Source organism: Amblyraja radiata, chromosome 4 (assembly GCF_010909765.2).
Source record: "Amblyraja radiata isolate CabotCenter1 chromosome 4, sAmbRad1.1.pri, whole genome shotgun sequence".
NCBI lineage: Eukaryota > Metazoa > Chordata > Chondrichthyes > Rajiformes > Rajidae > Amblyraja > Amblyraja radiata.
The window spans coordinates 57902201-57916792 of NC_045959.1; the positions used below are offsets into that span (position 1 = coordinate 57902201).

A 14592-nucleotide genomic window follows, 5' to 3' on the forward strand; every position below is an offset into this window, starting at 1 on the left:
GTACATATGATACTAAACTCAACCTTGAGCCGTAACCCCTCTCTTCCGCCCTGTTCCCACAGTCAGTAGAGGTTAGCATTGACAGGCATGATGGCCAGCATATATGGGGTGGACTGAAGGGCCTGTTCCCATCCTGACGGGCCTCTGGGTGTCTTTGATCGCTCTCACCTCTGGAGCTGCTTGGAGAGCTGATCCAGATTGTTGGCGTGCTCCTCTGCACGCGATACAATAGGCTCCTTGCTGGCCGCCTCCGCGAGACGCCTCATCTTCTCGTTGAGCAAAGTCAAGGCTCCGTCCAACTCCGCACCCTGCTTCTCGTAATCCTGGGTAAGGTAAACACGGTAAGAGGCAAAAACTCCTAACGGGCAACAGAGATCGACAATCTAATTGAATCACCCAATCAGCGTCAATGGTGTGGAAGCAGAAATGGATGAGAGCTTCAATGGTTCAATGGTTCTTTATTTGTCACACGTGCAACTGCTCAGTGAAAATATTCTTGCATATTTACACATGCAGGCACTGCCTTAGGTACAGAAGTGTGCAAAAGCACACCTCCAGATTCAGGGACAGTTTCTTCCCAGTTGGCAACTGAACGATCCTGCCTCAACTAAAGAGCAGTCCTGAACTACTATCTACGTCATTGGAGACCATAACATCGGACTATCTTTGATCGGACTTTACTGGCTTAACTTTGCACTAAACATTATTCACGTTATTCCCTTTATCATGTATCTGTACACTGTGAATGGCTCGACTGTAATCATGCATTATCTTTCTGCTGACTGGTTAGCACACAACTAAAGCTTTTCACTGCATTAAACTAAACTAAACTGAACCATGTTTTAACTCCATTTTCACGTCCAAGGTCTGGTCAGCCTGCACCTTCGGTCCACTAGAGCAGTTCACCAAGTTCCTTGGCGTTAATATTATCAATGATCTGTCATTGATCAACCAGACTGAAGTGACAGCCGAGAAGGCACACCAACACCTCTCCTACTTTAGGAAATTTGACATGTCTCCAATGACTCTACAGGTGCACCATAGAAAGCAGACTGTCGGGTTGCATCACAGCTTGGTTTGGGGACAGCTCTGCCCAAGGCAAGAAATTGCAGAGTTGTGGATGTATCCCAGTCCATCACACAGACCAGACTCCCCACCATCGGCTCCATCTATGCTACCTCGGGAAAGCAGCCATCATAATCAAAAAAAACGTCTAATGTCATTAAAGACCCACACCACCCTGGCCACGCTCTCATCATGCTGTTAACATTAAGAAGAAGGTACAGGAGCCTGAAAACCATGGCCTCCAGGTTCAAGAATAGCTTCTTCCTGGCAATCATCATGTACACTGCACGACACTAACCTCAGCCCTACACCAGCAATGATCTGCTGCCGACTTTGTTTTGGTTGCATTATGTACTTTGGCTTTGCACTATGATGCTCTGGTCAGCTCGTGTTACTAATTAGTCATTCATAACATTGGTGTTTATTGTACATTTATCTGTGTATTATTGCGCTAATTGGCCTGTAAAGCTGCAGCAAGTGAGAATCTCATTGATCTGTTGCCAGTATTGCGATAACTAAACAATCTTGACTCCTGGAGCTCTAGTCGTTGGTCACAAGGTTACGTGCTGATGCCTACTCACCTGCTGGCTGTCATCCAGCATATGGAGCATGTCTCTGAGCTTGCCGAGAGTGTCATCCGCCATCCCAATCAAGTTTGAGGTTTCCAGTTTTTTATCTTCCAATTCATTGTGTTTTTCCTGTGGAGAAACATGATGTGTGACTTGCGGCATCGCGTTAGATACAGCGCAGAATTAGGCCCTTCGCCCCACCGAGTTCGCGCTGACCAGCGATCCCTGCGCACTAGCACTATCCTACACATACTAGGGACAATTTACAATTATACCAATTGTATACCAACCTGTATGTGTTTGGAATGTGGGAGGAAACCGGAGATCCCGGAGAAAACCCATGAAGGTCACGGGGAGAAAGTATAAACTCCGTACAAACAGCACTTGCGGTCAGGATCAAACCCGAGTCTCTGGTGCTGTAAGGCAGCAACTCTGCCTCTGCACCACCGTGCTGCCGCCCATGCATCCATATCAACTTCTCAAAAATTCAGTTACAATGGTCCATGGATAGGGAAGGTTTAGAGGCGGACACAAGAAACTGCAGATGCTGGAACCTTGAGCAAAGCAAAGAATGCTGGAGGAACTTAGCGGATCAGGCAGCATCTGTGATAGGTTACGTTTCGCGTCGGGACCCTTCTTCGAAGGTCCCAACCCGAAATGTGCTCTGTCCATTTCCCTCCACAAATGCTGCATGACTCGCTGAGTTCCCTTTGTATCTGTACACTGTGGACGGCTCGATTGTAATCATGTATAGTCTTTTAGCTGACTGGATAGCACGCGACAAAAAGCTTTTCACTGTACAATAATGAAATGAACCGTCCATAGATGCTGCCTGACCCGCTGAGTTCCTCCAGAACTTTGTTAATACCGAACAAAACACAAACTAAAGCCTGATAATACCAGTTCCCTGCCAACAGATGTCGCTGGTGTGTGTTAAATAGATTAGCTTCACCTTGGCTGAAACCAGATCTCTTCACAAAGTGCAGATATTCCATGGAATGTCAATCAGACATAGATAGGATAGACGGGCAGAATCCTTATTCTTAGGGTGGAAATGTCAAAGACTAGAGGGCATAGCCTTAAGATGAGAGGGGGAATGTTTAAAGGAGATGTGCGGGACATGTTATTTACACAGAGGGTGGTGGGTGCCTGGAACGCGCTGCCAGGGGCTGGTGGTGGAGGCAGATACGATAGTGGTGTTTAAGAGACTTTTAGATAGGCATATGGATATGCAGGGAATGAAAGGATATGGATCACGTACACGCAGAGCAGATTAGTTTATCTTGGCATCACGTTCGGCACGGACGTTGTGGGCCGAAGGGCCTGTTCCTGTGCTGTACGTTCAAAGTGGGTTGGTGTTACAAGGCAGACTGTCTGAAGCAGTCCCTGAGGATGACCACATAGCCTGACCTTCATGTAAAATTGATCAGAATACAATCTTACAGAAAAGAAACCACAGATAATATAATTTTCATACAAAATTAGTCACCTTAATGGCTTGCAGTGCGATGGAGTTAATTTTGTTGATGTCTTCAGCCTTCTTGGTTAATTTTGCTGCTTCAGTCATTGCTTCTTGAAGATCCATCAGTTTGGCCAGATATGAGCTCAAAGCATCCTTTATATCTGTAGCAAGCATCTTGTTCTCATTGATATTTTTTAGAATATTCTTAATCTGATCAAGCACTGTAAGATGATAAACATCTAGTCATAGAGTGATACAGCATGGAAACATTCCCTCTTCTCCCCTCTTCCGTCGGGCAGAAGATACAAAAGCTTGAATGCACTCACCACCCCATTCAGGAACTGCTTCTTTTCTGGTGTCATTAAATTTTTAAACTGTTCTCCCATAAGCTAGGTTGTAGTCCTGATCTACCAGCCTACCGCATTGCAGACCTTGCACTTTTTTATTGCACTTTCTCTGTAACTGTAATGCCATAGAAGTGCAACATTATATTCTACACTCTGGCTTTTTAGATTTATGTTTATTATTGTCACATGTATTGAGGTACTATGAAAATCAAGGAAAAAAAGGCCCAGCCATTTCATCCAAGTAGCAATCATCCGGGTTGCTAAACACTTTCATTCTCCTTCCCATTCCCACACAGACCTTTCTGGCCTAGGTCTCTTCCATTGTCAGAGTGAGGCTAAAACGCAAATTGGAGGAACAGCATCTCATATTTAGCTTGAGCAGTTTACAACCCGGTGGTATGAATTTTGATTTCTCTAACTTCAAGTAGCCCCGGCATTCCCTTGCTCTCTATCACTCCCCCATCCAAGTCGCACCAGCTTCTCGTTTTCATCCAACAAACAGCTAACGATGGTCTGTTTCCTTTATCATCATTATTTTGCATATCTTTCTCTCATTGTTCTATATTTCTCGTTTCCCTTATCCCTAACCAGTCTGAAGAAGGGTCTCGACCCGAAATGTCACCCATTCCTTCTCTCCAGAGATGCTGCCTGTCCCGCTGAGTTACTCCAGCTTTTTGTGTCTATCTCCAGCCATTTGAACCTTACCCTACAACTCAAGCCTGCAAGCCCAGTTAACATTCTGGTGAATCTCTCCTGCACCCTTTCCATCTTCGTCTCACATCACTTTGAACCATCCTACCAACAACTAGGGAGTGGTCCCGAGCTATCATCAACCTCATTGGAGACCTTCGGACTATCATTAATCGGACATTACTGCACATTATCTTACACTAAACATTATTTCCTTTATCATTTATCTGTACAGTGTGTATGGCTTAATTGTAATCGTGTACTATCTTTCTGCTGACTGATAGCATGCAGCAAAATGCTTTTTTATTGTACCTCGGTACGCATGACAATAAACTAAACTGAACCCAACTCAGCCTTCAGCCCAGCAGCAGCTCTGAAGGAAGGTGCCGCATCAACCCTCCCATTCTTGTGCTGGAAAGCAGAAGTTACAAGGCTTACATAGCTCAGATTCAGTCTTTTCCCGATCTGCCACCTTCCTCTCCTCGTCGAAGTTGAGGCCCCTCATCTCGTTGAGCATTCGTTCTACCTCGGTCATGTTCTGCACAGTGCCTCCGGACCCAATATCCTTCAGCTTCTTGATGAGATCTGAAAGGAGAAACAAAACCACGCTGCAGGAGAAAAGCCTTTCCGTTCTGCCTTTGCAACAAAGTTTGCTTACAACACCTAGAAGGGTTATGGGCCAAGCGCAGGCAGGTGGGACTAGTGTCGATGGGGCTTGTTGGTCGGCGTGGTCAAGCTGGGCCGAAGGGTCTTTTTCATACTCCATGACTCTATGAATTTGGTGAAACCATATTTGGTTGGAGTGGTGAAGGAGGCAAATATTGCTTGACTTCATAGGTCAGGGCATAGAAGATTAAAGTTTAATTTAGTTTAGAAATAAAGATTAGAAACAGGCCCTTTGGCCCACCGAGTCCGTGCCGACCAATGATCATCCGTACACTAGCTCTGGGGCAATTTACAGAAGCCAATTAACCTACAAATCTACACGTCTTTAGCGCTGTAAGGTAGCAACTCTACCGCTGTGCCAGTGTGCCGTTCTTTAGATGGGATGTTATGTCGTAACTTCACAAAGCACTGGTTTGTATGTGGAGTATATTATAAATGAAGTGTGTGTGTGCATCTGTTGTGCTGCTGCAAGTAAGAATTTCACTGTTCCGTTTCAGAACGTACAACAGTAAAACATTCTTGACCCTTGCCCCCTTACCTGAGATGTTCATTGCCACATTTTCTACGTTTGTCAGCAGGTCACGTGCCCGTTGCGTGGTCACATCCACCGACGTCAGCAGCTGCTGCGTGCTCCGCGAATTCTTTTCCGCCTTAACATGAAACATTATCCAGTGTTAGAACAGGGCTTGCAATAAAACTCCAGTCTGCAGAGTCCAGCCCCACATCCATGCGCAGCCCCTAACATACGCTCCAAGCAATGCGGCCTTAATGTGCGGGGATCACTGGTTAGTGCAGACTCGGTGTGGAGAAGAGCCTACTTCCGTGCTGTTTCTCTAAACTCTTTAAACTAAACTAAACATTGGATTAGGTACACAAAATTGCTGGGGGAACTCAGCGGGTGCAGCAGCATCTATGGAGCGAAGGAAATAGGCGACGTTTCGGGCCGAAACCCTTCTTCAGACAAACATTGGATTCCCAGCTTGTTGGAAAGGGTGCAGAAGAGATTCACCAGGATGTTACCTGGGCTTGCAGGCTTGAGTTATAGGGAGAGGTTGGATAGGCTGGGACTTCTTTGAGCATAGGAGGCTGAGGGGTGACCTTATTGAGGGGGTACAAGATCATGAGGGGCATGGATAAAGTGAACACTCACAGACTTTTTCCGAGAGGTCAGGGGATATGGGGAGAAGGCAGGAGAATGGGGTTTAGAAGGAAAGATATATCAGTCATGATTGAATGGCGGAGTAAACATGATGGGTCGAATGGCCTAAATCTGCTACTAGAACTTACGAACTTATGAGAGGATTTAAAAACTATCGGGCATAGGTTTAAGGTGAAAGGGGAAGGATTTAAGAGGGACCTCAGGGACAACTTTTTCACTCAGATGGTAATCCGTATCTGGAACGAGCTGCCAGAGGAAGCTATAAAAGCGTGTACAATTATGAGTTGGCATCATGTTTGGCACGGACATTGTGGGCCAAAGGGACTGTTCCTGTGCTATACAGTGCTATGTCCCATTACAACTTCTCTCAGGTGGGATGGTGTTTTTCCAAATGTTTCCCCACCTTTCCCTTATCTCCATCACTATCTTACACCCTCGTAAAGACACGTTGTATATTTCAAAATGGGAGAAGGTGCTTGCCTTTTCTTCGAGAGCGTTGATATCTTGAATGAGATTCAGGTTGTCATTTTCCAAATTGTCAGTCTGTTTCACCTGTGTGTTGACGATGGATCGGTACGCATCCAGATCCGACTGAAACACACAAACAACTCACTTCAGCTACATTGAGACAACTCCATTTGTTACTTCAGGTACATTTTTAGCAAACTTTATATGCTATAAATCATTTTCAGTCCACTAGAAAATACATTCTAAAATCATAAATTTTAGGTGAATGACTTTCAAATTTACTCTCATTCTCTCTCACACAAATTCTCTCTCACTCACACACATTCTCTCTCACACACACATTCTCACACACACAAATTCTCATGTACTCTCCCACGCTTTCACATACATACATTCACACACTCTCACATATACTCTCCCATATAGTTTATCGCACATTCTCACATACACACTATCTCACATACTCTTACACACACACACATTTTTTCACATACACACACTCTCTCACCGCACACATTCTCACACACTCTCTCACACACTTACATTATCTCACAAATGCACCTCTCTCACAGACACATACACACAATCACATACTTTTTCCTCTCCAACATATACACCACATCAACCTAACCAAGAAATCACAAATGGGTTTGGTATTAATTGGGTATTTTTAAGCACTAAACTAACATTTTGTTTAAGACGAAAAATACACAAGGTTTTACAATAACGGCAAAGTTGAAACATTGAGGGAGGTTGCTATGTGAAGTTCTGAGGCAGGTGTGATGCAGCGAGTACACACGGTTGCAAAAGGTGAGCTGTGGGATGAGGCCATCGCTGAAGGCCCAAACAGCAGCCTGGGGCATGACTGGATTGGGCGCCACTCCTTGAGACTGAGCGAGCGGACCGGACTAGACTTTGGAAATGTGGACTACTACTGTACACTTGTTACAGGGAAGTAATGCTGAGGCATTATAAAGTACTGCATTTGTATTGTGAACAGTTTCGGCCTCATATCTGAGGAAGCAGGTGCTGGCATTGGAGATGGTCCAGATATATTTTGTGCGTTTGACAGCACTGGGCCTGTATTCGCTGGAGTTTAAAAGGATGAGGGGACACTTCATTAAAACTAACCAACAGTGAAAAGCCTGGATAGAGTGGATGTGGAGAGGATGTTTCCACTACTGGGAGAATCTAGGACCTGAGGCCATAGCCTCAGAATAAAATAATGTACCTTTAGAAAAGAGATGAGCAGGAATTTCTTGTCAGAGGGTAGTATATCTGTGGAATTCATTGCCACAGACGGCTGTGGAGGTCAAGTCAATGGATATGTTTAAGGGTTATGGGGTGAAGGCAGGAGAATGGGGTTAAGAGGGAAAGATCGATTTGCCATGAATGAAAGGCGGAGTCGACGATGGGCTGAATCATTTAATTCTGCTCCTATAACTCATGAACTTATGAACTTTGGTAATCAGGGATTGTGCTTGGGTATGGCAATACTTTAATGAACTGTATGCAAGAAAAAGAGTTTCACTGTGCGTTTGCACATGTGACAATAAAGTGCTGTTGGCCGTTGACCACCGTGTCTACCTCAGTCCGTTTGATGGCCTTGTCCAAGTTGTCCATTTGGAGTTGTGCACTAGCACTGATGTTTGCATTCTGAAGTTGCAGTTTGATTTTCTGGATGTCCGAATCCATCTTGCTCAGGTCAAGCAGCAATGTTTCTACACAGCTGTCGCAGACTGGGACACAAGAACAGGTTAGCACGGCAGTGCCCCACTGGCACAGAAACCAAACACTGGCAGACACAGCGATACATCTCTCACATGATCAGACTTGTCCCACCTTGGGCATCCCTTCTTGTAACGTCCAGGTTCAGGGGCAGCTTCTGCCCAACACCCATCAGGCTCGTGAACACCACAAACTCCAACTAAACTCCGAACTACACTTTAGACTTTAGAGATACAGTGCGGAAGTAGGCCCTTCAGCCCACCGAATCTGCGCCGACCAGCGATCACCCTGTACACTAGCACTATCCTACACACTAGGGACAATTTACAATTTTACCAAAGACAATTAACCTACATATCTGTACGTCTTTGGAGTGTGGGAGGAAACCGGAGCACCCAGCGAAAACCCATGCGGTCACAGGGAGAACATACAGACCGTTCAGACGCCTTATAACAGAGGGGAAGAAGCTGTTCCTGAGTCTGGTGGTGCGCGCTTTCAAGCTTGAAGATTGAGAGCAATCACGGTTTGGGCAAACGAACCCGTGGCCAACATAGACAACTCCACACAGACAGAACCTGAGGTCAGAATCGAACCTGAGTCCCTGGTGGTGTGAGGCAGTGCCTACTGTGCTCGAACCCCAGGGACTCAACCTTCCCCACCCAACGCTCCCAGAGCCAGGACAGAGGAGAGGGGGCTGTTTTACTCACTGTCGCACTTTCCATCAGAGCTGGTGTCTTTGTGTTCCTCATTATTACAGTCTGTGAAGGAACAAAACATATTCATGAGCGGTCATGTCGAGGACCTCAGGATAAATGCAATGAGTGTGGGGATTCTAAAGAGAAAGACCGGAAATAGGAATTTACTTGTTCCAGTTTAAAACATTCTACGGAATCAGAAAGAGAGATGCTATGCAGAAAGCGGTCCTTCAGCCCATTGAGTCCCTGCTAACCATCAACTCAGGAAAGTAACCAACATAATCAAGGACCATGCACACCCCCTTCTCCCCTCTCAAGATTTCCTCTTCTCAAACAAAATCAATTTCAAAAAGTGCATTTACCCTGAGGACCTAAGAGGTAACTTTTTCACACAATGGGTATTTTGAACAAGCTGCCGGAGGAGGTAGTCGAGGCAGGTACTATTACCCTGTACAACATTTAAAATACATTTGGACAGGCACATGGATAAGAAAGGTTTGGCGGGATATAGACCAAACACAGCAGGTGAGTGTGGTATATGGAGCATGTTGGGCCGAAGGGCCTGTTTCCATGCTGTATTACTTTATGACTCGAAGAGTCTCCCATTGGGCAAAAGATTCAGAAGCTTGAAATCGTGTACTACTAGATTCAGGAACAGCTGTTATCAGAGTACTGAATGGTCCTCTCATAAGCAAAGAATAAATTCCCAATCTTCCACCCAACCTTGTTATGGCCCTTGCACTTTTTTTCACCAGCACTTTTTCTGTAACTGTAACACTACATTCTGCATTGTGTTTATTTTCCCTTTTGCACTACCTGACGTTACATGTGCAGCATGATCTCACTGGATAGCACGCAAAATAAAGTTTTTCACAGTATCTCAGTAAACATGACCAATACCAATACCACGGATGCAATGCTGAGGCTTCATAAGGCACTGGTCAGACCGCATTTGGCGTATTGTGAGCAGTTTTAGACCCCATATCTGAAGAAGGATGTGCTGGCGGTGGAAAATATCCAGCGTATCCAGAGGAGGTTTACAAGAATGGCCCCAGGAAAGATTGGGCTAACATATGATGAGCGTTTGATGACACTGGACCTGTACTCATTAGCAAATCTTACCGAATAGTGAAAGGTCTGGATAGAGTGGATGTGGAGAGGATGTTTCCACTCGTGGGAGAGTCTAGGACAAGAGGGCACAGCCTCAGAGTAAAAGGATGTAGCTTTAGAAAGGAGATGTGGAGGAATTTCTTTAGGCAGAGGGTGATTAATCTGTGGAATTCATTACCACAGAAGGCTGTGGAGGCTAAGTCAATGCTTATTTTAATGTGGTGATTGACAGATTTCTTGATTAGGAAAGGTGTCAGGGTTTATGGGGAGAGGGCAGGAGAATGGGGTTGAGAGGGGAAGATAGATCAGCCATGATGGAATGGCAGAGTGGACTTGATGGGCCGAATGGCCTAATTCTGCTCCTTTAACTTATGAATACCAGCTCCTGCCCCAATTCTCTTTGTTCTGTGAGATGATACCTGGGCAGCTGTTACATTGTCCTGTCAAGGGATCACAGCTGGTCGTCTCAGAATTGCCGCACTGACATCTCCGGCATTGATTCCCGATCTCCAGTGGGTTCCCAAAATATCCTGCAGCACACCTGTGGGATTCAATCAGAGTAACGTCAATGCAACTTTACTTTCATTTAAGAGACAGACACAAAGGGCTGGACAACACAGCGGGTCAGGCAGCATCTCTGGGGAGAAAGCTTACAGCAGGTGGCGTTTCAGGTCGGGTCCTCTCTCCAGAGATGCTGCCTGACCGGCTGAGTTACTCCAGAATCTTTGGTCTAAACCACCATCTGCCGTTCCTTGTTTTTACTTTAGTTTACTTTAAATATACAGCACGGAAACAGGCCCTTCGGCCTAACCAGTCCATGCCGACCAGCGATCGCCCCGTACACTAGAACAATCCTACACAACACCAGGGACAATTTACAATTTTTACCAAAGTCAATTAACCGACAAACCAGTGCATCTTTGGAATGTTGAAGGAAACCAGTGCATGTACGAACTCCGTACGGATAGCACCCATAGTCAGGATCGAACCCGGGTCTCTGGCGCTGTGTGGCAGCAACTTCACTGCTGCACCACTGTGTCATCTGAGTGCAACATACTCCTCTGTCCCATAATAACATATAAAGATAGAGAGCTTAGTTGCATAGTTAACTTGGCATCATGTTCGGCATGGACATTGTGGGTCGAAGGGCCTGTGTTCTATGATCCTGTGCCTTTTCTATTTTCTCGCCCGATTCCAGGGGACTGATACACAAGAGGAGTTGTGTATGGCTTAATTGTGCCCATGTATCATGTGATTTAACGGGATAGCGAGCAAGCCAAGCTTTTCACTGTATGACGGTACACACGACAGTAATGAACCAATAACACCATTGCTTTACAAAGCTTGGCATTGTGATTAATGATGAAAGACTAACCTCTCGCATTTTGTCCCGTTATAGCCTGGTTTACATGAGCACCTCATGGCACCATTAACCTCATCACACCGTGTGGCAAAGCTGTGAAGGGAAGCAAGTTACAGATGATCAAAGAGTCAGGATGATATCGGGGAACAGCACCTCACTGCAACCCAACAGTATGAAGACTGGATGCTGCAATTTTAAGTCATGACCCCCCATGCCTTCTCTCTTTCCCTGCCCCGCACCAACACCAGTAAACGCACATTTCTCCCACCATCTCCCATCCACCCTGGAAGGCCTGTTTACATACTGTATCTTCCGATCTAAACCCCTCACCCTCCTCTGTATGCTCCTCTCCTATCATGAGTCCCCCAATTCCCTTTTGTTCCCTTTCTTTCCCCTCCGTCACTTCCACCCATTTCCTTGCCTCCAACTTTGCATGACCTCCTTATCTGACACCATTTTGTCACCCTATCACCTCTGTGACTTACTCCAGCCATCTGCCAAATAACCCCCCCCCCCCAACCTGTGTCTATCAATCACTTGCCAGACTAAGTTCTCCCCCACCTCTCTTTGCCAGCTTTCTCCTCCCTGAAGAATGGTTATTGGAACCCAAAACGTTATCTGCCCATTTCCCTGCACAGATGCTGACCCAGCACTCGGTGTTTGCTCACAGAGCTGTGACTCCGTGTTTGGTTGTGTGGTGCTTACTTGTTGCTGGGCCCTGTGTGTGGACAAGCACAGGGTCTGCAGACACTCCGGGTGGCACTGCCAAAGAAACTGGGCTGACACCGTTCACAGTGATCCCCCTCTGTGTTATGTTGACAGTTCTGTTAAAGAAGACAACAACAGTTAGAGTCACAGAGTAATACAGCAGGCCCTTTGCCCCAACTTGCCCACGCCGACCAAGATGCCCCATCTACACTCGCCCCACCTGGCCAAGTGTCTTTTAAATGTTGTTATTGTACCCGCCTCAACTGCCTCCTCTGCCAGCTTGTTTCACCCTCCACATGAACAAGTACCACAACAAGTTCCTATTAAATCATTCCCTTCTCACTATAACAAACGTTTGATCCACTTAAAAGATATAAAAACTGAGAATAACACAAGTGCTGGAGAAACCCATCGGGTCAGTTTGAAGAAGGTTCCCAACCTGTCCATTCCATCCACAGATGCTGCCTGGCCCACTGAGTTTCCCAGCATTTAATGTCTGCTTAAGTTTCAGCAATGGGCAGAGACGTGGTAGATGGAGGACCATTCAGCCGTGTGATACCAGCGGGGAAGAAACTGTTCCTGAATCTGGTGGTATGTGTTTTGAAGCCTTTGCATCTCCTGCCTGGCGGGAGAGGGGAGAAGAGGGAATGAGTGGTCCTTGATTATGTTGGCTACTTTGCTGAGGCAGAATGAAGTGTAACATGGTTTGGGAACAGCTCCATCCAAGGCCGCAAGAAAGCCCAGAGTTGCAGGCGCCGCCCAGACCATCATGCAAACCAATCTCCTTCCATTGACTCCATATACACTTCACGCTGCCTCGGCAAGGCCACCAGCATAAAGAAGGACAAATCTCACCCCAGATGCTCCCTCTTCTCATCAGGCAAGAGGTAGAGGAGTGTGAAAGCGCACACCTCCAGATTCAAGGACAGTTTATTCCCAGTTGCTATCAGGCAACTGAACCATCCTATCACCAACTAGAGAGCGGTCCTGAACAACTATCTACTTCATGGGAGACCATTGTTCAAGTTCAAGTTAAAGTGAGTTTATTGTCATGTGTCCCTGATAGGACAATGAAATTCTTGCTTTGTTTCAGCACACAGAACATAGTAGGCATTTACTACAAAACAGATCAGTTTGGACTATCTTTAATCGGACTTTATTTTGCACTAAACGTTATTTCTTTTATCCTGTATCTATACACTGTGGACGGCGTGACGTTAATCATGTATAGTCATTTCACTGACTGGTTAGCACACAACAAAAATGCTTTTCACTGTTCTCGGTACATGTGACATTAATAAGCTAAACTGAATTAGATGGAATCGATGGCAGGGAGTTGTGTCTGGGCTATGTCCATGACTCTCTGCAGTTCAGTCTCTGTGTGACATTGATTCGGTCATTCTAAGTTCATTAGTCTTTACAGAACTAGGAGCAAGGGGACGGTGGGAAACTGGATCGGTTATGGTTCAGCAGACAGCCGCACTGTCTGTAGAGGATTCTGTGTTTGATCCAACGCCACCACTGACTATGAACCTGGATATATACCAGGGGATCAGGGCCCATTCCACGTCAGGGCCAAATGGCCTCCTTTTGTGCTGTAAGATTTTCTTCCAGCAACCACTGAGATTTCAAATTGTCAGATGAGAATATTTGCAAAATGCATTAAAAAAACATCAATTACGACTTAAAAAACGAGAAATAGACCAGAATTGGAGCATATTTTTGCTTCTCGGGCCATGTTAAATCACAGCAGCATACAACTGCCTACATCGGCCTCACTCCCAGCCCCCCAGCTATGTGGAGTTGTTCCACTGAGGGGAGGGACTGGGATGTAGACAGCTGGATTACAATTTAAAATCTGCTCGTTAAACTCTTCCCTGAGGAAATACAACCAATTCTTTTCTATTTGGAAGATTTGCTCTTACATTCCTCCTGAGTGCTGTGACAATTTTAAACCAATTTCATGTGGGGTTTTTTTCTGTGTGTTTGTCAGGATCTGATGTCGTGGGCAAGACTCACCCCATGTCCCCGAGTGGTAAAAGGGACACAAAGTGCTGGAACAACTCAGATGGTCGGGCTGCATCCTAGGAGAATGTGGATAGGTGATGTTTGGTGTGAGGACCCTTCTTCAGACCACTGAATGGGTACGTGGCCCAGTCGGAGGGCAGGTAGGAACATGGCAGATGTTCATGGTAATTCTTTATCAGTGAAACTCACACTGGGAAGAGTAATAATGTGTCCTTTATCAATCTTTATTTTCTCTTATGACTTTCGTTCTGTTAAGCAGAAACAAGGAACTGCAGATGCTGGTTTATACCAACGATAGGCACAAAGTGCTAGAGTAACTCAGTGGGCATCTCTGGAGAAAGGGGGCATCTTTTTCACTTTTCTCCAGAGATGTTGCCTAACCCGCTGAGTTACTCCCGCACTTTGTGTCTTTATTTCCGTCAATAACTTTCCTCTTGCGGAGATTGTGTTCATAAATTGTATCTTGGTAATAAATGGACACCCCAGGAGGTTCTTTGGCCCATTGTGCCTTATTCTATTATTCAATGATCCAGG

General features: G+C 45.7%; 1 protein-coding gene across 3 annotated transcripts in view; it reads right to left on the bottom strand.

Moving 5' to 3' along the window:
* lama3 (laminin subunit alpha 3) overlaps positions 1-14592 on the bottom strand; it is a 197336-nt gene that overhangs the window by 40129 nt on the left and 142615 nt on the right. For all 3 annotated transcript variants that reach the window (XM_033019527.1, XM_033019528.1, XM_033019526.1), the window contains exons 43-53: positions 12028-12146; positions 11335-11415; positions 10379-10500; positions 8862-8912; positions 8014-8165; positions 6439-6549; positions 5338-5449; positions 4572-4718; positions 3124-3317; positions 1647-1763; positions 169-323 (exon numbers count right to left, since the gene is read on the bottom strand). In XM_033019527.1, the coding sequence (XP_032875418.1) occupies positions 169-323; positions 1647-1763; positions 3124-3317; positions 4572-4718; positions 5338-5449; positions 6439-6549; positions 8014-8165; positions 8862-8912; positions 10379-10500; positions 11335-11415; positions 12028-12146 (1361 nt within the window). The remainder of the gene's footprint in view (positions 1-168; positions 324-1646; positions 1764-3123; positions 3318-4571; positions 4719-5337; positions 5450-6438; positions 6550-8013; positions 8166-8861; positions 8913-10378; positions 10501-11334; positions 11416-12027; positions 12147-14592) is intronic.